General features: G+C 47.0%; 1 protein-coding gene across 2 annotated transcripts in view; it reads left to right on the plus strand.

The window, feature by feature from the left end:
- Nucleotides 1–22,083, plus strand: part of LOC8034120 (GON-4-like protein) — a 48,243-nt gene that overhangs the window by 18,273 nt on the left and 7,887 nt on the right. For both annotated transcript variants that reach the window (XR_003920469.4, XM_029993673.4), the window contains exons 11-19: nt 111–197; nt 2,267–2,450; nt 4,800–4,932; nt 5,534–5,705; nt 9,242–9,355; nt 10,567–10,944; nt 12,279–12,545; nt 13,862–13,999; nt 19,007–19,162. Coding sequence is in view for 1 of the 2 variants with exons in the window: in XM_029993673.4 (XP_029849533.2) it covers nt 111–197; nt 2,267–2,450; nt 4,800–4,932; nt 5,534–5,705; nt 9,242–9,355; nt 10,567–10,944; nt 12,279–12,545; nt 13,862–13,999; nt 19,007–19,162 (1,629 nt within the window). In the remaining variant the exon portion in view is untranslated. The remainder of the gene's footprint in view (nt 1–110; nt 198–2,266; nt 2,451–4,799; nt 4,933–5,533; nt 5,706–9,241; nt 9,356–10,566; nt 10,945–12,278; nt 12,546–13,861; nt 14,000–19,006; nt 19,163–22,083) is intronic.

Here is a 22,083-nt window from a genome sequence, read left to right on the forward strand (position 1 = left end):
GCTGTCGAGGGTACGGGGATCGATGTGTGCCGGGGAAGTTGTGACACGTTCTCCTTCTCTCCCACTACCTCCTGCCCCTTATGCTGCCCCCTTGCGGAGCCTGGTTACAGCACGTGCAGCTGCTGACTCAGATGTGCCTGCTGTGCAGCAACAGTGATGTCCTCGCTCCCTACTTCAACATGTCCGAGGTGCTGCTGGTGAGTGACCCACGCCTGTGTCGTTCCCCAGGGTGCGCCGTTGCAAAAGTAACCGTGATGCGTGCACAGCTAGACAGTCGGAAGGTAGTGGGCCCCAATGGGCGGTCCGCACGCCGGTACAGCGCTCATCCAGATCAAAATGGGCAAGGGTGGGATTGAGCCCAGAGTCCCTGGATTCCGCAGCTCGAGCTTTCAGTCCCCGTGCTCTGAGCTCAAGTGCGTTAGCACAGTCGGCCACGTGTCCCCCATTATGACGTTTGCCAGGCTATGTCATTTGTCGTGCCGAGTCATGCCATTTGCCGAGTCATGCCATTTTCAAAGTTGCCGTCGGTCAGTCCTTTTCGTGAGTTATTCCGACGTCCACAAAATCTCGGTTGTGCCAAGTCACGCAAGCGCTCGCATCATCTAAGCCTGCAGCTTTACACTTTGGCAGAGCTTTAATCTTAACACGAAATGACGATTCAGCACCCCTACATTAGTTTTTTCCAGTATATGTACGGGGAAAGCTCAATTATGCATACGGATGCCGGTCCCGCTTTGACTATCATAAGACTATTCTGTTTACTGTAAACAACTTTATTTTTGGGGGCTCAATGTTTAGCGAATTTTGCGAAGTGTAGGTTTTGGGAACATTTTGCGGGCACAAAGTTGAATGATTTGTGGTATAGGCTACATATTCGTTGTCGTGGGAAGATCTATTCCTGCAATTCATTTTTTACAAAAAGTTTTCAAGTTGCAAAATTTATCTCCCTAAGTCAGTTACAGTATGTATTTGTTGCACTGCAATTTTGGGGTCTTCCCAGTTGTTACATTCAGGGTGTGACAGTTCAATGGTAAAAATGCAAATACCAGTAATAATTTAAGTCTGACAGTGATGCAGTTGACTCTCGATAATTTGAAGCTCACAAAGAGAGCAAAACGCTTCATATGAAGTGTACCTAAAAAAAAAAAAGCTTGAACCATGATTTTTTATTTACTCTTTCTCACTGGTTGAAGTTGATTTTTCTTTGCCTCCACTAGTAGAGCCACGCATTGTTTCACTTACAAAGTTGCGCAGTATTGACTATTCTCTGCAAATTGCGAACCGACTAGTGCAGTCTCCTCGGCAAAGAAGACGCAAAATTTTACTCCGTGGTGCCACAAGCAGTTTCTGCGTCAGCGAAACTTGGCCACTTGGCATGGGAAGTGACGTTCGTTGCGAGGCCTAACCACTTGCCTGATGTCACTGTCTGAAAGCGGACTACAGACCATGGCGTGTTTGTCGACATCAGAATATTCAATGGACAGAACATTCAAAGGGCTGGGTAATGCCTCAAGCCACACTTTGCTGGCCATACACGCTGCACAGCTGGGCTTGCTTCTATAACTTCCGCGGGGACGCCATGATGCTTGTGCCCGTATTGATTTGGCATGGCTTGGCCGCCTGGCGGCTTATTTGCGTGCCACGCCCGTTCCCTCTTTTCCTCGTCTGCGCATGCGGCGTTAAGTGTGCTCGGGCACCTTATAAGCTTGGTCCGAAAATTGTGAGGCTTTTTTATTCTCCCACCGTTGCTGGACTTCTTGAGTGCATAAAATTATCTTTCTAATTAATTAACCAGTCTCAGATGTTAAATCTCGAATTACTTACAATATTTCTTTCTTATAGACTGGTATGAGTAATTGTTAGAACCAGACTGACCAGAAATTCGAATAAAGCAACTTTGAATTACCGAGAGTCGACTGTAGACGCAGCTCTTCCACGGGACTGGTAGTGCGAGTTACAGGGTTGCCTCGGCGCTGGCACCTTCCCACGATGGGTAAAACTTCGTTGTCTGCTAATGGAGTTGCCATCTTGCCCTCACCTCCATGTTATGCTGCTATGCTGCTGACGTTATGCGTTCCAGGCACCATACGCCATGTTACACGTGCTTCCCACCTCAAATGGGTGGATGGATGAATTTTAACAGCGCCCTTTATAACGGGTGGAAGCTTGCGCCACCTAGCCTGAATACTAAAACAAAAACAGCTTTTTTTCCCCTTTTTCTTATCTTTTTTTCTGCCAATGTTGCGAATGCCTTCTTTGTCCACAGCGGGAGCTGGAGACGTTTGCGCTGCGGCCCCTGCCAGCGACAGTCCGGCCGTCGCTCTTCCTGGCGTCCAACCTGCAGCAGGCGGTGCGTCTGCTTGACTGGGTGCCCCGTGCCCCCGGCGTCGTTGGAGCACCACCCAGGACGGGCGTCCACGTCCTGAGACGCAGCACCCTCAAGATTCCAAGTGAGTGGGCGACCACCGCCAGTCAGTGCTCGTTTTGGCACTGTGCCGCATTTTCGTTGGCTTCATGCCAGCAGTTGATGCTGTGCCACACGTGGGGAGCTCGGTTCTTAATAGTGACTCTATATTTCAAAGTCCCAAGCACGCGAGCTATGAAAAAGGACGCCGCGCGGTGGTTGCTGCAGAAACTGCGTCAGCGCCTGATTCATCACTCTTGTATTTGGGGCATAACGCATGCATAGAGTTAATATAATAATCTAGAAGGACAGGTTCTATGCATTGGGGCTGCTCGAGAAGGGTGCTGCATAGACGGAGGCATCGGCGGTCATAGTTGGCGATCTCGATGGGCCCATGTCGCTGGCGACGCCTTAATGTACAGGGTAGCAGCAGAACGTCACCTGTAAGGTCTTATTAGGGAGTTTTAGAATAACGTACGCAATTTTAGCGCACGCTAGCGCTAAATTTAGCGCTTGTATTAGCGCACGCGGCGCAAGAGAGTTTTAGAATAGCGTTTCTCCGTCGCGACGCAAAAACCTTATCAGCTCGCGCTTGCGACGCCACCAAGATACAGTCACAATTTTTATTTCACACACGAAATGCTGCAACTTTAAAAAAAAAAAAGTTTTTTTGGTTCAGAGTATTAATTTAGATTTGATTAAACAGGAGAATGCGACGCGAGCGGTTGACCGGTCGTGTCTGTTTGCGTCGCCCTGGCAAGACAGGTGTTGTACTGACCTTCGCACATCGTACCTTCGCCGCAAAATGTTCGCGCGTCGCAAGCGTCAAGTTGCCGGGGATCGTTGCCAAACCAAGTACAATGTCGTCCCGTATTGAAAATAACAGTCGCGAGGATGCTGCCGACGTCGCACTCACGACGCCGCCAAAGCAGCCGCCGACATAATCCTAGAAGCCGCCATTTTTTTTAACTCTGCTCGTCTTGGCTTTAGCCAACTTGTCATCACGAATCCTCCTTGGAGAAGCGCAAAGACTCTGCGTACAAACGCTATTTCCGAGAAATAGCGCGCGCTAAAATTGCGCACGCAAAGCGCAAAACCTGGTTTGCGTTCGGAGCATGCGCAGTGGCGACGACGCTATTCTTTGCGTACGCAAAGCTTTAGCGTGCGCTATTCTAAAGCTCCCTATTGGCCCCATGAAAATAAAATAGTTTTCAGTATAGGAACAACACTGGCACCTCGTTGGCATCTGATTTCTCTATCCCAATCATAATGTTGTCTCTTTGGTACGGCACATGTAAATCCCAGATATAAATGTCTACCTGGGACCAGTTGGAATCCAAACTGGGAATCAACTGGTCACAACTGGGATTCAATGGGGACCGATTGGAGCTCAACTGGGACCAGCTGAGGGCTCAACTGGAACCAGCCGAGGGGTCAACTGGACGCTGCCATTCCAAATGTTTGGGAACACAAATTGGAGTATCCTGGGAAGAAGTTGTGGGACCAACTGGTTGGATAGATTCCTAATCGAAGTGTTCTAAAAATTCCCAACTGAGGACTAGGGGTATTTTGATTTATGTTACTTAAATTAAATAAAATTCAACTGCATTTATGTATTTATCTAAATAAATACAATTTGAATAAAATGCATCAAATCTATTTATCTACAAAAAAATTAGTTTTACAAATATGTTTATCTAAACAAACAAACATTTATGTATACAAATCAAAATGCATTATAAATATTAATTTAAGCACATTTATTTGAGCACATTTTTAAGACACCATTGTTTTTGGGTGCACAGTACTCAGGTGTGCCATGTATTGCTGCAATCGCCATATCGCGGATTAGTTTTCCGCTCTGTCAAGGGAGGGTGCCATGTCAGCGCCGTAATGAAGAGATGCAATCGCGCAACGGTGGCATGTTGGCGAACGCATTCTTTTAAAAATTTTCTAAATGTCCTAACCCAAACTGTTTTCTTTGCGTCTCGAATAACTTCATGGTCCCCAACTTCTTGCACATTGGCTACGGCAGTTGCCATCACCTTCTCTCAGGCGAAGTTTAGTTTTCAACGGGAACCTCATGCGGGACGCGTCCCGCATGGGGTTCGAGGGACGCATCAGCACTGCATGTAAGACGCATCGCATGGGGGACGCATCGGCACTGCAACCCCATGTGTCCTGCTTGGGGTTGCAGTGCCAATGAACGGTACGTTCATCGGCCGTGGCGTCAAGAATTCCACTCAGTATGCGAGTTTACATCGGCACTGCGCCAATCGTTTGGGTTCTCTCTCGCAGCGAGAGGCCGGACATCCCCGTCCGAAAGCGCTTTCAATCGCGCAACGCGCGGAGAACCTCTCCCCGTCCGAAACCGCCTCTGCTCGTCTCTTTGCAGTTCCCTCACACGTCCGGGAGCTGTTTGCGGAGAGCCCCGTGTTCCTGTACCCAGAGCTGCTTCCGACCAACCGCATGTACAGCCCGCTGAATGACCCCAACCACAAGGTCATCTTCCTCTCTCCGGAGGACCAGTTGAGTGACCGGCTTTAAAGTGGGTTAATGGTGGCGCATAAATGTTTTACGCATCAATCTTTGACCATGGGCTTGGAATACTTGGAAGATGTTATGAGCAACCATTTCTCAATCTTGCAAATATTCTATGCGAAACGCAAGTTCGTCTGCTTCTTGCACAAGGGTTGCAGTGATGTCAGGATGCTGAACTCTTATATGCTGATTGAAAAAATAGTGGGGGCGTCCTTTCATTTAAAGCCAATCAGAGCTTGGTACCGTTCTGATGTCATCGCAACTCTTGCGTAAAAAGCAGGCGTCTTGCTTTCCGCATACCTTCATCTAGTTGTTTCCTGCTCTAGGGCTATTTTTATTGGTGGCACCAGGGTGCCAGCGCGCATTCTCTCGTTGTGAGTAACGAGACGCTCGGACGCTCGGATTCAAATGTGTGAGCCACCTTGATTTGTTGTTCTTTCGGAACCACTTTTGATGCACGGGGGGGGGGGGGGGGGGGGGGGTGTTAAGGACACCAAACACTTCGGTCAGAGGGTGTGTTCTGGTTATTGGTTCCGGGGAGACCTGGCTGTCTCTGGTCAACTACAGTGTCGTCTGCTTCCGCTGCAGCCTGGTTGCCCTGGGACTGGAGCAGTTTGTGCCCCCACGCTGCTCCACGTTCGGGATGACGTACCTGCGCCTGATCCGCACCTTCCTGCTGCCAGTCAAGACGGAGGTGCAGATCAAGGTGCGCGTCAAGAACATCATCTACAAGAAAGTCGGCGAGGACAACCCCATCAAGGTGGGTCGGACAGACGGTAGACCCTTTGAAGGGGGCAGTGCAACAATTTTAACGTCGGAAGAAATTTCCAGCGTGTATTTTTTATATTGTTTATCTTGGCACGAGTTAAAGAAAATGCTCCACGAGATACTGCGATTCTGTTGCATAATTCCGAAAGAAAAAAACATTTTTTTTATCATCTGCAGTTGCGTGTGGCAGTCATCGGAACCACAATGTAACATCACTGGGAGTGTGCAAGTTTTCCTAGTGCCATTTATCGGAAGTCTACAGGGCCTTTTCGGTCTACATTTTCGTTAGGCTCCGCATCGTTTATGTGGCGCATCGTTTATGTGGCGAATTGTCATTTGTTTCAATTGCTCGCCGTGACCTTCAACCATGCTAATCGGATGCGGTGCTCTGTTGTAGGTGAATCAGATCTTGAAAAGTCGGCAAACGCCAAGGGAGGGTGGGGGCCCTGATGAGAAAGCCAAGTGATGTCACTGCAACAGTGAAATCACTGTGTCCCTCACTCAAAAGGCCGTGCGAGTGTAGTGGTAATCCAACTTTCATTTTGTTAAATATTTTCTTTCTTTTAATAACAACTAGCGCATGCAAAAAGAAATGGTTTTCAATTCCTCATTTTACAGGTGACAGGCTCATTTCCGCAAATAATTGACCGAAGTCTGAAAATCGTTGCGGCGTCGCTTTAAATTGGGCTGTGGCTTACGCCACCTAGCCGGTGTTTAGGGTATCAAAAGTTAATCTCAATGTAATATACCGCTTGTCACCCCCAAAAAATTTACAGTGTTTTTTTCACTACAGAAATAAACTATGTATCGCTGAATGCTTATCCTTCGCCCAAATGTGGCACTAGAGGTCCGAACCAGACGCAAAAGTTTCAGCACCAACCATTATCTTATTAAAAAGTTATAGGCGATTTTCTAAACATTTCAATGGGAAAATGGGGCCCATTTTTGACCGTTTTCGGTAACTTGTGCCATAGAGCTCTGTGTATTCGAGAGCTCCGCCAGCCGCCATTTTCCCATTGAAAATTTCGGAAAATTGCTTAGAACTTTCTTATGACATAACGGTTAGTGTTGAAAATTTGGCATCTGGTGCGGACGACTGGCGCTATGTTTGGGCAGAGAATGAGCGTTCGGCGATACATACCGTAATATCCCGAGATATCGTTCACCCCCCTGCCGCCTGAAATTCAGAAATAAAGTGGGGTGGTCTATCTGTCAATGGGGTGAGCGCAAAAAGTAAAAAAAAAAAAAAAATGCAAAGAACTCTTGCCGATTTGTAGGTATTTAGCGTGGCCGCACAGGAGATACAATAGACCAGGGGTGGCCAAGCTGTGGCTCGTGAGCTGCATGCGGCTCTTCGTGTGTTAAAGTGCGGCTCGCGGCACGTCTGCTCTTTACTTTTTCAGGAATGCCCCATACCTCAGCATGCTCGCTCCTGTTGCACACCAACAATAAATGTTTAAGAATCACTAAAAGTGAAGGCATTGTTAACGTTTCGGTAAGATGCTAAAATTAATGTTCTATGTTATTTTTTTTAAATGCTTTATTAGCATGGGTGAGCAGATGCTAACACATGCTATACAACGTTTCAGTGTTTACAAAATCAGTGTGCTATCGGTGCTATCTTTGGAGGCTAGCACAGGCTTGTTTGTCACTTCGGAAAGCGAGCAAAGCATGCGCCGTACGCACAAGCGCTAAAAATAACACCACAGTCGAAAGCCCTTTTCTACCTATGACTGTGACTCGTGCACAATATGACGCTACTCATTACAGGCTAGCATCTAAAGGCCGAACTCCGTGAAGCAAAGTTTAGCAGCGAAATTTGCGCTGCAAAAATCAATTGAACATGCCGCCGCGTATTCGTTGGCACCAAACTTCATGCAACAAACACCGCCGAAGCCAATCCACGACGTGAAGGCGTCAGTTGCGTGAGCGACTCCATCTGCATTCAAATGACACAAATGCGAACGCCGGAGACCCGAGTGCACTATCAGTGCACAACACCATAATAAAGTGTTCATAAAATACCAGTGGATGGTTAGAACGTGGTTCCAACTTCAGAGCCAGTCAGAAATCAAAGCCGGTCAAAGAACTGATGCTAGTGACGGATGTCGGGCGAACTAAACCTAGCTTGCCTAGATCGGTGCGAACAGTCCGTGGCCCGAGCAAACCACGAGCGCCCAAGCTACATGCGCAGCTGGGAGTGACTCGTTTGGTCCCGAAAAATTTGGCGGCACCCACGAGGAAAAGGCTACAAATAAATCGCGGGTGAACCCCAGGGATATTGAACCGAAATTTCGAGCTCACGAAACAAGGCTGGACGGATAGGCAGGACGCCCCAAAAGCATCACTCATACAGCGACATCTTTAACAGATTGCCATATTTTTTTGGAAAAGAAGTGCGGCGATTGAACACAGCCGACGAGGCCGACGAAACAAGTCACGCCACGTTTCCCATTCCCTTCCCTCCTCGCTTCGTCCCGTCGAGCTGGTGAACCGAAGCGAGGAGGAAAGAAGCAAGGCCGCTTCCCCTCGTTCTCAAGTTCTCCCGGAGGCCAATGACGTCAAAGACCTCGCTTGATCGCCCCCTTCTTTTTCAAAAGTACGGCCATCTGTTTGAGATATCGATGTATGAGTGATGGTTTGGAGTTAGTAGCATCCTGTTCAATGCTTCTGCGGGCTTATTTTGTGAAATCTAAATTTCAGTTTAGTATCCCTTTAGGTCCTTTAGTAGTAATATGGCTAAAATTATGATCTGTGTGCTGGAAACGCTTCTTTGCAATCTCGAGATCCCGGTGTAAGGCTGGCCCATTTTTTCGGTCTTAGGCTTGCACCTCCATAGTCATAATTTCCAACTTTTCCTCATTTCTTTTGGAAAGTTGAGACTTCTATTCTTTATGCAACGTCTAAAGCACACCCTCCTCCTAGTAGGGCCCCTCCTCCACGAGCAGGGCCGGCATGGGATAGTGCAGGGCTTGGGGAAAAAACAAAAGGAAGCAAGGAGGGTTTAGTTAGACAATTTATTTTTCTTACAGCGTCGCGAGAGTGAACATTTTGTTGCATTCATACGCAAAACGATTAATGTGAGGAACCAAAAGGATAGCCAAGATTTGTGCCAGTGATAACAGTAAGAAAGCATTACTTCTTTCATTTTTGTACATTCTTATGGTAGTGCAGAAAAAGACTGCACCTATTCGTGAACTGTCATCATATTCATTCAGCCAGAGTAGCGTAGAACAAAGGGAAGTAATTCATTTATGCGACTGAGAAGCTGTGCACGAAATTGAAGAGGGCAAGGTCCACTTGGAGCTGGCCTACGCCGAGTCACGTCATAAGGAGTTTGAATGGGCGCGCAATATTTGTCTCGAGACACGCAGGCCCTTCCCTGGCCGCCGGGTGGGTTGGACCGAACTAGATTTAGATCGCGTCTGCTTCACCCTTCGCTTCGGGCGATCGCGGTATGAAAAACCGCACGCCAGGTCTAGCCCTCGGCACGCGGTTGCCAACCGGTCGGGTCTGGCACGTGCGCAGTACTGGCACGTGCACAAGGTGGCGCCCCCGCTGACCTGGGAGCCGCACCGCATCGACCCAGCGGAGGCGGTAGCCCCCAGCCAGCGTCCAGTTGAGGAGCTGCCCCTGTGGATGGTGAGTCCTGCCGCCTCTCATACTTAAAATACTTAAGAATGAAACTTTCTGTTTTGAAAGCTAAATAAATGTACTTGTAAAAACAATATCTTTAAAAAAGAAAAAAAAAAGTGGAAGCCGTTTACCACTCCCTGTAACGCCGAATTGGAGCGCAGCTCTTGAGGAGGAGGAGGGGAGGGTACTGAGGGCCACGTGTTCTCGGGAGGGGGGAGGGGGGTCACGTGACCCCACCCCGAGGGCACGTGACCTTGGTGGGGGGTCACGTGACCCCGGGGAGTCACGTGACCTCGGGGTGTCACGTGACTCCCCGGGTCACGTGACCAAAATTTTTCCGCTAGATTTAGCGGGGAAATTTTTTCCGCTAGATTTAGCGGGGAAATTTTTTCCGCTAGATTTAGCGGGGAAATTTTTCCGCTAAATTTAGCGGGGAAATTTTTCCCGCTAGATTTAGCGGGGAAATTTTTTCAGCTAGATTTAGCGGGGAAATTTTTCCTGCTAGATTTAGCGGGGAAATTTTTCCGCTAAATTTAGCGGGGAAATTTTTTCCGCTAGATTTAGCGGGGAAATTTTTTCCACTAGATTTAGCGGGGAAATTTTTTCCGCTAGACTTAGCGGGGAAATTTTTCCGCTAAATTTAGCGGGGAAATTTTTTCCGCTAGATTTAGAGGGGAAATTTTTACCGCTAGATTTAGCGGGGAAATTTTTCCGCTAGATTTAGCGGGAAAATTTATCCGCTAGATTTAGCGGGAAAATTTTTCCGCTAGATTTAGCGGGGAAATTTTTCCGCTAGATTTAGCGGGGAAATTTTTTCCGCTAGATTTAGCGGGGAAATTTTTTCCGCTAGATTTAGCGGGGAAATTTTTTCCGCTAGATTTAGCGGGGAAATTTTTCTGCTAGATTTAGCGGGGGAATTTTTTCCGCTAGATTTAGCGGGGAAATTTTTCCGCTAGATTTAGCGGGGGAATTTTTCCGCTAGATTTAGCGGGAAAATATTTTCCGCTAGATTTAGCGGGAAAATTTTTCCGCTAGGTTTAGCGGGGAAATTTACCCATAATGCACCGCGCGATTACGCCGACGCCGACGGCGACGCCGCTCAAGCCGGAAACAGGCGCCTAAGAGCTGCGCTCTAAAATTGAGGTACTGTTTTTTTTTTTAAGCTTGCGAGACGTTTGGAGTGTGCTCGGAAAACGTAACGCGACCTTTCTCGGCAGCGGCTGTACCTGATGGCACGCCACAAGCGGCGCGCCGCACCCCCCGCCCCGCTGCCGGCCTCCCCGTCCCCGATCCGTCCCGCGGAGACGGCCCTCCCGGTCGTGGGCGTCTGCTCCCCCGGCGTAATCTCGGTGGCCACCATCCCGGTCGTGGTGCACACGCGCTGCGTCCTAACGCCGGTGTCCGTCACCCTGACGCCCGCGGTGTCGCCCCGGCACCATGTCGGCACCTCGGTGTCGCCCCTCAAGCAAATCTCGCCGATCCTCAAGAAGTACAGCCAGTACGGGCGCAAGATCCTCAAGGCGCCGGCCAAGAAGAGGCTCATCTACGACCTCTCAGGACCGTCGGCCGCGAGTGCGGCGCCAGGGAGCTCTTCGGTGAGTGCCTGCGATCGAGCTCTGACTTGCGGAGACTTCCGGCGGTTTCTTGAGCTACCCCAACTAACCACATTTTCGAAATAATTGGTCTCTACTCTTCTCAACGTGCTATTTATACTCTACCTGCACTGACGCCCCTCACTGCAGTTACGCTCAACCACAGTTGCCACACTATGCTCCCAGACAGCTATATCAAAAGTAAACAGTTCGCTTGCGCAGACTTGGTGTGCGCTCAACATGTGCAAGCGCACATGCACCCATAGCTTTGACTGAACACCCACACAAAGTTGCGCGAGAGTATGGCGTTGTAACTGTCGTTATGCGTAACTGCAGTTAAGTGTGCCCATGTAAGCAGGGCGTTGGTATCTTTACTACTAAGGAAACAACAAATGAAATTGGTTCCAAACCCAAGGTTAAAGTTTCTCCATGCATTCCAGCGGTGTGACGAGGCACATCGTAAAACTTGCAGGTTGCACGGAGAGTCTAGAGTACAAAGGATGTTGTGCATTTTGGTCGCTCTGCTGGAGCAAGCTTCCACTGCATTAATTTCGCACCATCAGATTTCCTTCGGCCCGTCGGGAACAATTTACACCGGCCAAATTACAACTTTCGCCACTTTTATTGTTGCCAGTAGGACCTTTCTGAATGAAAACAAAGAATGGTGAGGGCCGAAATTCCGAAATTCACTACCTCCTTGGGAAAAAGTTATTTCTACCTATTATTTGGGTTACATGTTCAACTGTGTCTGTCGATATATTGAATAAATTTCGAGACAATTTCTTGACAATCAATATTTTGCTGGAGGTCTCCTTCAAAGGGAAGCTGAAGCACTTTCCAAGAAATCAGGGTTAGTAGCGGACTTGTATAGATTTTTGTCCCATGAATTCAGTTTTTGCACTTAACTTGAGCAGAAGCAAACGTACACTGCTTTTATTTTTAGAAATACTCTCAGCGGTCGCTGCGGGGCATGTGGCAAGCCTCTCTGTCGCTTGTCATCTGTCCAAAGCGCCGTGAGTTCATCCTTGAGCCAGCTTAGTGCGATGCAAGGGTCATCCGACCCCGCTCACAACGTCAATTTTGCTAGATTTTCCCTCCGCGCTCGGCAGGCCGCAACGGGCGAAGACGCGTCGAAATTTCGATCGGCGGTTACAACGCCCCTACTGATGAAATTGAAAGAAAACTTAAGACACAATTTTTAGGGCACTTGCATTAAAACTTTTACAGTGCTTTTCGAATTCAAGAACCTCTGGCTTCCTGTGACCATAGCCGCATAGCGTGCAGTCGAATCGCAACTTGCCTCTCGTTTGAATCGGCTCTGCGCCGTCACGTCCCAGGCGCCAAGGGTAAGGTGCGAGAAGGCGACCGCGGAGGAAGAGAAGGCGCCGGAGCAGCCAGCGGACGAGCGGCCGCCGGACGAACCGTTGCCGGGGGCGCCCGAGGAGGCGGAGGACGACGAGGGGGACTTGGCGGCGCTGATGGCGGCCAGCAGCACGATCCTGCGGCGCAAGCAGGCCCTGAGTCGCAAGCGGACGCGCCAGCAGAGGGACGCCCAGGCCACCCTGCCCCTGCTCGAGCCGGACCTCGTGGATGCCGACCCCCTGGTGGGTGGCACTCGGGCGGCAGGCGCGAGCACAACTGTGGATGTCGCAATTCCGGCTACTTGGCGTAGAAGTTCCGGGGAAAAAAAAAAGCGCGAGGGGACGCGACGTCCCGACTCTCTGCCACAGGAGCTTCCGCGAACCGTCGAGTCAGAGAGCAACCCGCAGTGGAAAAAATGGCCGCTGCGTCCGCCATCGTGACGCTTCTTCCATGTCGGGCGGAAATCGAGGAGCCACGTTTGAGGACGTAGAAAACGTGCCATTCGGGGATATGCTCTGGGCACCCTAGCGTCGCCGACGTGCGTGCGCTCCCTCGTGCTGCCTTTACGTTGGCGTACGAGTTGCAACTGCGAGGTGGATTGGATTGGCTCGTTTTCATCGTTGGGTGCACGTAGTAACGCCGAATCGAATCTTTGAGCGGCCACGTTTGTAACTGATTCACGAATGCGGTTTAACCGTCAGTGCGAACGCAACTTTACTGTGCCCTTCTGTTTTCCAGGGGGCAACAGTATTGGGCCGTGTTGCACGTGTGTACGACGCTTGTTACAGTCTTGTCGAAGTGTTATTTTTTTGCTCGGTGCATGTCGCGGTAACTGCGGGAGACCTGCCATGCTCTGCAGAGGTGGCAAAGAACTGTCCGCTAACACTCCCTAATACCATAGTGTCCCTGAAGCAGGGGTTCTGACCAGCTATCACATTGTGTACAATCTCGTTGAACACGCTCTTTATTCAGTGCCATCTGGTGACTAGAAAGCAATTTCAGTTTCGGCAATCTAATGGCGGTCGTGAAACTATTTCATCGGGCGCAGTCACTTTCGCCGTCAGCGGGCTGATAAGAATTGGTTCTTTGGTCACCTCAGAATTTTTTCTCGATTTGTCTAAGTGTGATAGAGTGAACGTAAAAACTGACATAAGCGGTGACCCATAAGCGACCTGAAGAAAGTTTGGCCATCAAAAGGCTTTAGAGCCAAACTTGTGCCAATAGATTGAAAGGGACCACACTTCGAAATAGACGCTTACGCAGCCGTTTTATCTATTTCGTGCGTCGTGTTGTACTGATGTCCCGAACTTGCAGGTCTCGCATATCCTCCGCTCTGTAGTATATCTTCTTCGTCCTTCATCAGCCTCAAGGAGGCCGGCCTGTTAGTTTGTTGTACAGGTGCCGTACACTGAGATGATGATGCGACCCATGTTGCTGGACTGAATTTCGTAAAGGGCCTATTGTTCTGCGTTCGATGCAAATTTGCTACCTGGCAGTTAAGGCTTACTGCGACTTGTGGAGCCACCTGCGTGCAGTACAGCGCACTTCTCTTCTGCAGAAGGAGGAGCGGGAGAGCCAGTTCGCTCAGCAGTACTTGCAGAGGGTTCACGAGGCGCTGAAGCACGACCCGCCCCGTCTGCTGCGTGTGCTGAATCTTCTCAGCAAGGCAGAGACCAGCGGAATCAGTCCCGCGGAGGTGAGTGTGGTTGCTTTGCTGTCGCCCTCACTCGGAATGGCGTCACGGAGCCACGAATGGGGGTGCTCCCACTGCCGCTCCATGAACTCCTCCTGATGACGACCTCGCCGTGTTAACCTGCACATACCATGACTGGAGCAGACTGAGCGTTTAATCGTCAGGCTCTGCCCCTTTCTTAGCTGCCCGGTTTGTATGTGAACAAGGCCGAGAATGGAAATAACGAAAAAAAGGAAAAGCAGATTAGAGTTTAAGGGGGGACATGGCCTGGGAGGGTCAACTTTTGAACCGTTCCCTCAAATTGATTCAAACTTCCAGGGTGAATAGAACCCGACTAGGAACAATGACATCTAAAGTTTCAGTGTTGTAGGCCAATTCTACAACATACTATGCTTAACAAGCTCCTGAAAAAAGTAACTTTGCTAGGCAATGTATTAAAAAAAAATGTAATCCACAACATTTTTGTTTTAATGTGAAGTAGATGACCCATAGTGCAAGTTAAGGTAAAATTTAATTGTAGAAAATGCAATCCTATTCAGAAATAATAATACCCAAAAAGCACAAAAAAAGTTTCACAAATTTTTGTGTTTTAAAATATTTAGTTTTTATCATAAAGAAGACAGCTCTTTCAGATTATGAGTATGTCAACTTGTTTCTCAGGAAATTTTGGTTCAGGACACCACTGAATGAAGTCTTTAAACTTACAAAATGTCAAATGATACATTTCCTCATGTACCATATTTTGTGCCAAGAAGTGAAACTGACAAAATTGCATTTGAAGTTCCAACTTTAGGCTTTCAATTTTCTATGAGTCCCAGATGCACAAAATTCACCTGAAGCATTGTTAGCACCTCCCACTTTGAGACTTTCTTGTTCTCCTGGCAAGTTTGTGTCGTTTGTAGGCGAGCTAAGTTTTGTAGCAGGCATTTCTTGACAGATTAACTGGAGAGAACTAAGAGGAAAATCCTACTAAGGAAGAACAGCAAAGCAGCAATATGAAGTAGAAGATACTGTCAAAAGGGTGTTACTGAAGATGGCACAATATCACTTCATTGGGTAGAATCAACCCTAAGCCCTGTTTGAGTCTCAACCAGTAAGATTGCTCATACCAAATTTTCCGCATTTTTTCGGTTTGGATGTATGGGGTTCTCCTGGCCATTAAAACTTTTAAACTTAGAAAGCTTCTACGGGCTAAATCTAAAGTAAACGGCGCTTCCTATGAGGGTGAGATGTTCTGGCTATTTTGAATGAATATGGAGCAGCTCTAAATCAGAAACGCAAAAAACTTGTTCCCTGCTGCTTGAAAGGCTGCTGGCATGCCGAAAATAATTTATTGTGAGATAAATCCCGCATTTTTATAAATAGAAGTTTCCGAAACCATTCTTTGGAAGGTAATAAACATAAACATAAAATTTTTGGAAAAAAAAAAAAAAAATTTCTGGAAAATTTTAATTTTGATGTATGTTGATGTTGATGTAAGGGGGCACCCCTTAAAAAACATAAAACGGTGTGAAGACGGAAGAAAGACGAGCAAAAGTACACAGACAGCACTGAGTGACACCCAATTTGTTTTTTACTGTCTACGTCATGTCTTTAATTATCAAAATGTGTTACATTCGTAGCACCCGTATCCAGTCGTTTGTCTTCGCACCATTTTTACTTTCTTAATGCGTAGCCAACTCGCCCGAATTTCAACACAGTAATTGTTTGTAACATTGCCGATGGTCGCACTGTCATCGTTCGTCACAGCCATAGAGTTATTATAAGGTACGCTAGAGGTTCAACTGGCGCTAGTGTGCTGTTGCAAATTGAAGCAGACAGCAGCCAGTCAAAAATTGACTTCCGGTAATGCATTTTAAGGGGAAAAAGTGAGCGCTTTTTTTCTGCGCTTGATTAAAAGAGCAAATATCACAAATAATTCATATTTACTAGGTAGCTTGGAACATTTCTCAGTCATGCAAACAAATAAATTGATCAGTTACTGCGTTTTTTTTTTATTCATGGCATTAAACACAGTGCTAAAACAGCTTTATACATACATTTATGTGCACTGTCGGACACTGTTAGTGCGAACACTGCATCAACACTTTTCAGCATGGCAGATATACGTGCCAAACGAATGAAGCACGTCTGGAAAACCAAGAGACGGCAAGAACTATGCAGTAACACTGGGTCAGTAACTCCATGTGCATGTAGACGTGCAAAATAAATTGAAGGCCATGTAATATAGTCTTTTAGGAATAAATAAGTACAGCTCTATTCTTTCTGCTCGGGGATATGTTCGAAGATGCTTGTTCTGCGTTCAAAACATCACCCACGCACTCTAAATCTTTGAAAAGAGGCAGATGCCAGAGAACAAGTGCCCAACAAAAGCTGCCCGACATAGGAAATAATAAAAAGAAGCACTTTCATAGCCTACATACTTTGTTCTTTACATTTCAAATGTTTTCAACTGTTTGTAAAGATGCACGACGGGGTCATTTTCATATAGTAGTGACAGTATGGGCGTGTTAGGAATACCGTATTTACTTGTGTAATAAACACACTTGCGTAATGAACGCACCCCCCAAAACAGGTACCAGTATTTGGACTTCTTTTCCCCTGGCGTAATGAATGCACCTCCAATTTTCGGTTCAGCAAGTCTCGAACTGCGTCCAACTTAGCTAGCCACCAAGCCCACCAGGCCAATTTTCTTCTGCCGCCAAGCGGTCAGGCCAGGTCAAGCCATGCCAAGTCACGCTTGTAATGGGTGCAAGTGCGTAGTTGCAGTAGTTGCGGAAGTGATCAACTGTGAAACCGAGCGGCGTGCACTTGACGAAGCTTGGGTCAAGGAATTGCCCAGCCCCGGACATTCTTCGCCTGTCACATGCATTGATGTCAACAAACACGCAGTCATCTGTGGTTCACTTTCGAACATTGAAATTGTGAAAGTGTTTAGGCCTAAGAACGGCTGTGTTGCTCTCCGTGCTGAGTGAGCTTCGTAGAGCACTTTTGTTTCGGCAAAAGGCATCCCGAAAGCACCCTATAAAGGTTTGCAATTTATAAAGCATGGTTGCTGTGGCGCGTCCACGACTAGCCGTAGGTACGCCTCCGTCACTGGGGACATGCCACAGTACCTTGCCGTGTCATATTCGCACCTAATATGACATTTGCATAAAGTGTGTAAATGCAAAATTTTTACCCCGCGTAATGAAGGTTCCCCAAATATGTGTCAATTTTTCGGGAAAAAGTGGGTTGATTATGCGAGTAAATAGGGTATATAAGCATCACCGAAATGCTGGGGAACCTTGAACACATTCTACATTCTTTTCTGTGGTTATTTTGCTTAGAATTGTCACACCTTTTTAACTCACCTGCTGGGGAACAGACGTTTGGGACAGAAATATACTAATGAAGCATAACATTTTTTAAAGTGATGAAAAATACTGTATCGAAAGCAATTACACTTCTGCAATGATAATAAAGGTACATACTAGTGATGGACCGAATCTGGCAAACTTCAGATTCGGCAAAGTTCGGCAAATGCCGAACTTTTGCAGGAAAGTTCGGCAAAGATTCGGCAAAAATTCGGCAAATGTCTGCGCACGTGCGAGAACGCGACAGAGCCTTAGATGGCAAATGGATGCCGTGCAGTCGTGCGGTTACCATCGTGCAGTGTAGTACAACCAGCGGTTACGGCGCGGTGTGGGGTAGGGAACACGGTAACTGTACGTTTGTGAGCGAGTGTGGTTCTCTTCAATATTTTGTGCCTCAAGAATAGAAGATCAACCAGTAATTTACGCGGTCCACTGCGCAAGTGACAAATGATGCGGTGCATTCTGAAACATTGAGACATTGGCCGACAATTACTTTAAAGCACTCCTCGCAATTATAACAATTCTGTTTTCAGCTCACAAGTATTGTCTGTGCGAAAACAAAATAATATTGCTTTTTCAACTAGTGTTATTTCGCGATTTCCATGTATCTGCATAAAACTAAACACAGAACTATAATTGCTCGACGTTGCACATCCGACATTCACTCTCCCTATCTTCTGAAACGTTTGTGTGTGTCCTAACACCAGAAACAAGCATTCTAAAGGTTAAAAACGAGACGTTGCAAATATGGGACGCACACTTTCATGCAAAGCTGACGTCAAGTGACTCAAATCGGAGAACATGCATATTTACAATATTATTATTCTTTCTTCTGGTGAAGGCTCAACAGAAAAAGCAAGAACGCAGCGTTATTGCCTTCATTTTAGCAATGTACACACACATGCAGGCTTGCGCTGATGATGTCTCAAAACCGAAACTCTCGTAGCGTGATTCGTGACTGCGCCACGCTTGCTTCTACCCAACCTCGTCACACCGCTTCTGCAAGGAGTCACTAAAATTGCCAGTAAACACACAAAAAGGACACCGATACAATTATCTTGCAGAATATCACCTTATTTAGTAAACATGTTGCGTTTAAGTTAAGAAAAAAAGAAACATAAAACCTTTTTTTCGCCAGAAAAAAACGAAATATTAACGAGTCTGGTAACAGTGTATCTTTGCCGAATCTTTAAAAAAGTTCGACAAAAGTTCGGCTTTGCCGAATCCTAAGATTCGGCACCGAACTTTCAAATCAGCAAAAGTTTGGCCCATCACTAGTGCATACTATTTGGTACGACCAAAAATAACAAGAGTTATTCATGTTATTTTCTGGCGAAGAGTGAAAATGCAAGTACGTTTTCTTATAGGGACGCACAGGATCACTGCAAAAGTAAAGTGGTTGTTGTCTGCTTCAATTTGCGTGCCATAGGTAGCATAGACACTAGCACCAGTTGAACCTCTAGCTTACGTTATAATAACTCCATGGTCCCAGCAGCTGCAGTGCTGAATTTTCTATGTCGCCTACCGGAGACCAGCATGTGGCACAGATTGGACACAAGTGCTGTGTCAGCGATCAGCTGGGACATGCGTCGACTGGTCCGGCGAGCACATATCTTGCACCACTGTAGCAACAATGCGCTTGTTGTGCCCCCAGCTGTACCACGGGATGGCGGAGCTGCTGCTGCCAGACCACCCGGACGTGGTGGAGGACTTTGTGAGCTTCCTCCTGCCGGAGCAGGCCCTGGAGTGCGGCAAGCTGCCCCAGTACCTGCTCTTCAGCAGGATACGCCTCTTCCTCAGGAAGCTAGAGGTGCGTGCCATCCGAGGTCGCGGTGTCCTGACTGCGGCGGCCACAGTTTCACGAAGGCTTGCTTTGAAGAAGGCGACGCTTGAGCGACGTTTTTCTTGTGCCTCAAGAGATCCCTGGGCGGTCCAGATTAATGCCGAGTCTTTTCGTGGTCCATGCCGAACTCCCTCTTTTGGTTTGGAATGTCAACCTTTAACATATATATTTTGGGGGGAGGCTATTGGTTTATATTTTTTTTATTTATTTATATATCAAAACCATGAGCCATTCCACTCTGTGAAGGTTGATGACCAGCGAAGCTGTTTAGCACACGACACAGACCCACCCCGAGGAGCCGGAGGAAACTAGACACACGCGACGGGACTGCCACCCGGCGGAAAGTAGACACGCGCGATGGAGCCGCCACCACGGGAGAGTGCAAGGAAAGGAAACTAGGCACGAAAGTGCTTGGAACAACGACAATAGAGGGCGGTGCGAGCGTAGACATGGCCGACGCGCGGGCGCACAGCAGCAAATATTTGAGAAACCTTTATTTTCTACCTGAGAGTCTACTGATCTTGAAACGGTGCCTATTGATAACTAATCTGCTGAATAGTCCTATTGCTAAATTACCCAAGCATCAAGGAGAATGCAGGGAATGGTGTTCCATGCGCTGCACGTGCCGGCGTCTGCAGCAGTAACTGTTCTAAAGCAAAAGCCTAAAACAAATTGCATCTTGCACGCGTGTTAGTCAACGCTCTATTCTGGTCATTTACTTTGAATCTTTTATATGGGGAAGGCGTGCACATGCGGCGGTGCGAGCGTAGAGTTTTAATGCGAAAGCATTAACTGTGCCATGGAGCGAGCCGACGCCATCAGCTTCGAAGCTGCACCAAACGGCACCTTAAATCCTTTCTCCAAGTGAAGCCAGCTCCCAGCTATGAAACCACTTGAAAAGCCTAGCCAAACGGCACCTAGTTTCCCCGATCCCAAAGAAGCAGAGTGAAGCTGATAGATTTCGGCTTCAGTCCCATTGGGTGGCGGGCGTCATAGTTTCAAGGAGCGAGGCCCCCATTGGCCACTGCATGTCAGTTTCAACAACCGCCACCCCGTGGCACTGCATGTCCGTCAGCGTGCCAGTAACACGAAGCGTCCAAGGTCAAAATGGCGAGGAGAGGGCGCGCTTTCACTCCTTTATTTCGCCGCAGGCGAAATAAAGGAGTGGAAGAATGACGTGCACGCTTTCGCATTCACTACTCACAAGTGCTTAGGTGTACCTCTAGCCTTTTTAGTCACTGCACACGAAAAATTCACGGAACCCTAGTCATAAACAGCTTTGCTGTAATACTGCCATCCAATTGGGGCTAAAGCAGGAGTGAATGATACAAGTCCAATTCACATTTTTCACTGAAAGAATACAACAACTCTTGTACACCTCCTCCTCTTACAGAATCTACTCAGCTGCACACACTCAGAATTTTTGTTTTTTTCAAATTTGATAAAGCATGGTTGGTTTATAACATTATTCATATTTATGGGTTGGTATCTATACAGTACACTTAACGGCACAATGACTATACAGTGTCAAAACAGCTTAGCGCTGAAAAAAAATATCTATGAAATTTGCAAAAGCTGAAAATGAATCAATGTCAACGTCACTGGGTAGCTTGTTCCATAGATTTATATTGTAGCACAAGAAGTGGTTGTTTAAATGTATTTATTCGAGCAGTAACAGGAGTCACCACTTTTTAATGATGTAATCGTTCAGAGTAGAAGGTTCTTAATTTCAGGTATACTTACAGCTGTCAATTTTTAAGAGTTTATTATAAATCTGAAAGAACAACTTAACGTGCCGGCATGATCAAGGGTTGCCTGAAATTTGAAAAAATCATTCGCACTGCCAGTGATTGGACATCCTCAAGCTCTTTAACAAGGTTTAGCTGCCAGGGACCCCAGGCTTTGGATGCATATTCTAGGATAGGTCTAATAATAGTTTTAAATGCTAGAAGTTTAACCGAATGTGGAGCTCTGCCAAGCGTTTTCTTAAGGTACCCCAATTTGTTTGTTGCTCGCTTTCTGATGTACTCCACTTGGCGATTTTATTTTAGATCACTTGAAATGATGACAGCGAGATATTTATGGCTGTCGGCTTTTTCTAGTCTGACCTCTTCAGCCTCGTAATTAACACTTAAAATATTTCTCTTGGTTAAAATATGCATGTATGGAGTTTTGTTGATGTTAATCAACATGTTATATTCAAAACACCACAACACCATGTCAGATAGCACATTGGATAGCTTTATCTGGTCCTAAACTGATAAAGCGGGTGTATAAATTACGCAGTCATCAGCGAACATTCATATTTTCGTGGGGCTGTTTGTGACAACTCCTGCGAAACTGTTTTACGTAAACCAGAAATGTAGGGGGCCCAAAACAGAATCTTGTGGCATCCAGGAGCATACATCAAGCATTCCTGAGTAGGTACCATGGACATCCACAAATTGTTGGTGATTTGTGAGATATGCATTAATCCATCTGATTAGACATGATGGAACACCAAGGTTTATTAACACTTTAACTAGTTTACGATGAGGTACTCTGTTGAAGGCTTTCGACAGGTCGATGAACACTGCATCCACCTGCTTACAATCATTCATATAGCTGGATATTTCATGATAAAATTAAATTTATTGAGTCACTGTTGACAAGCCTCCATGGAAACCATGTTGGTTGGGGTCTAGCACAGCATTTTCCTCTAGAAAAGAAACAAGTTGTTTGTTTACAATGTGTTCTAGTAGCTTACGAGATGTGCAGGCAAAGGAAATGGGGCAATAGTCTTGCACTGAGTCTTATCTTCCCCGCTTTTTTTTACGGGACTAGGACAGGAAGATGTGGGAGGTGTGGATGGGGCTCATTAGCCGCTCATTAGAGGTACTAATGTGAAT

This window comes from Ixodes scapularis, unplaced genomic scaffold, assembly GCF_016920785.2.
Source record: "Ixodes scapularis isolate PalLabHiFi unplaced genomic scaffold, ASM1692078v2 PGA_scaffold11__112_contigs__length_91849675, whole genome shotgun sequence".
Classification (NCBI taxonomy): Eukaryota; Metazoa; Arthropoda; class Arachnida; order Ixodida; family Ixodidae; genus Ixodes; species Ixodes scapularis.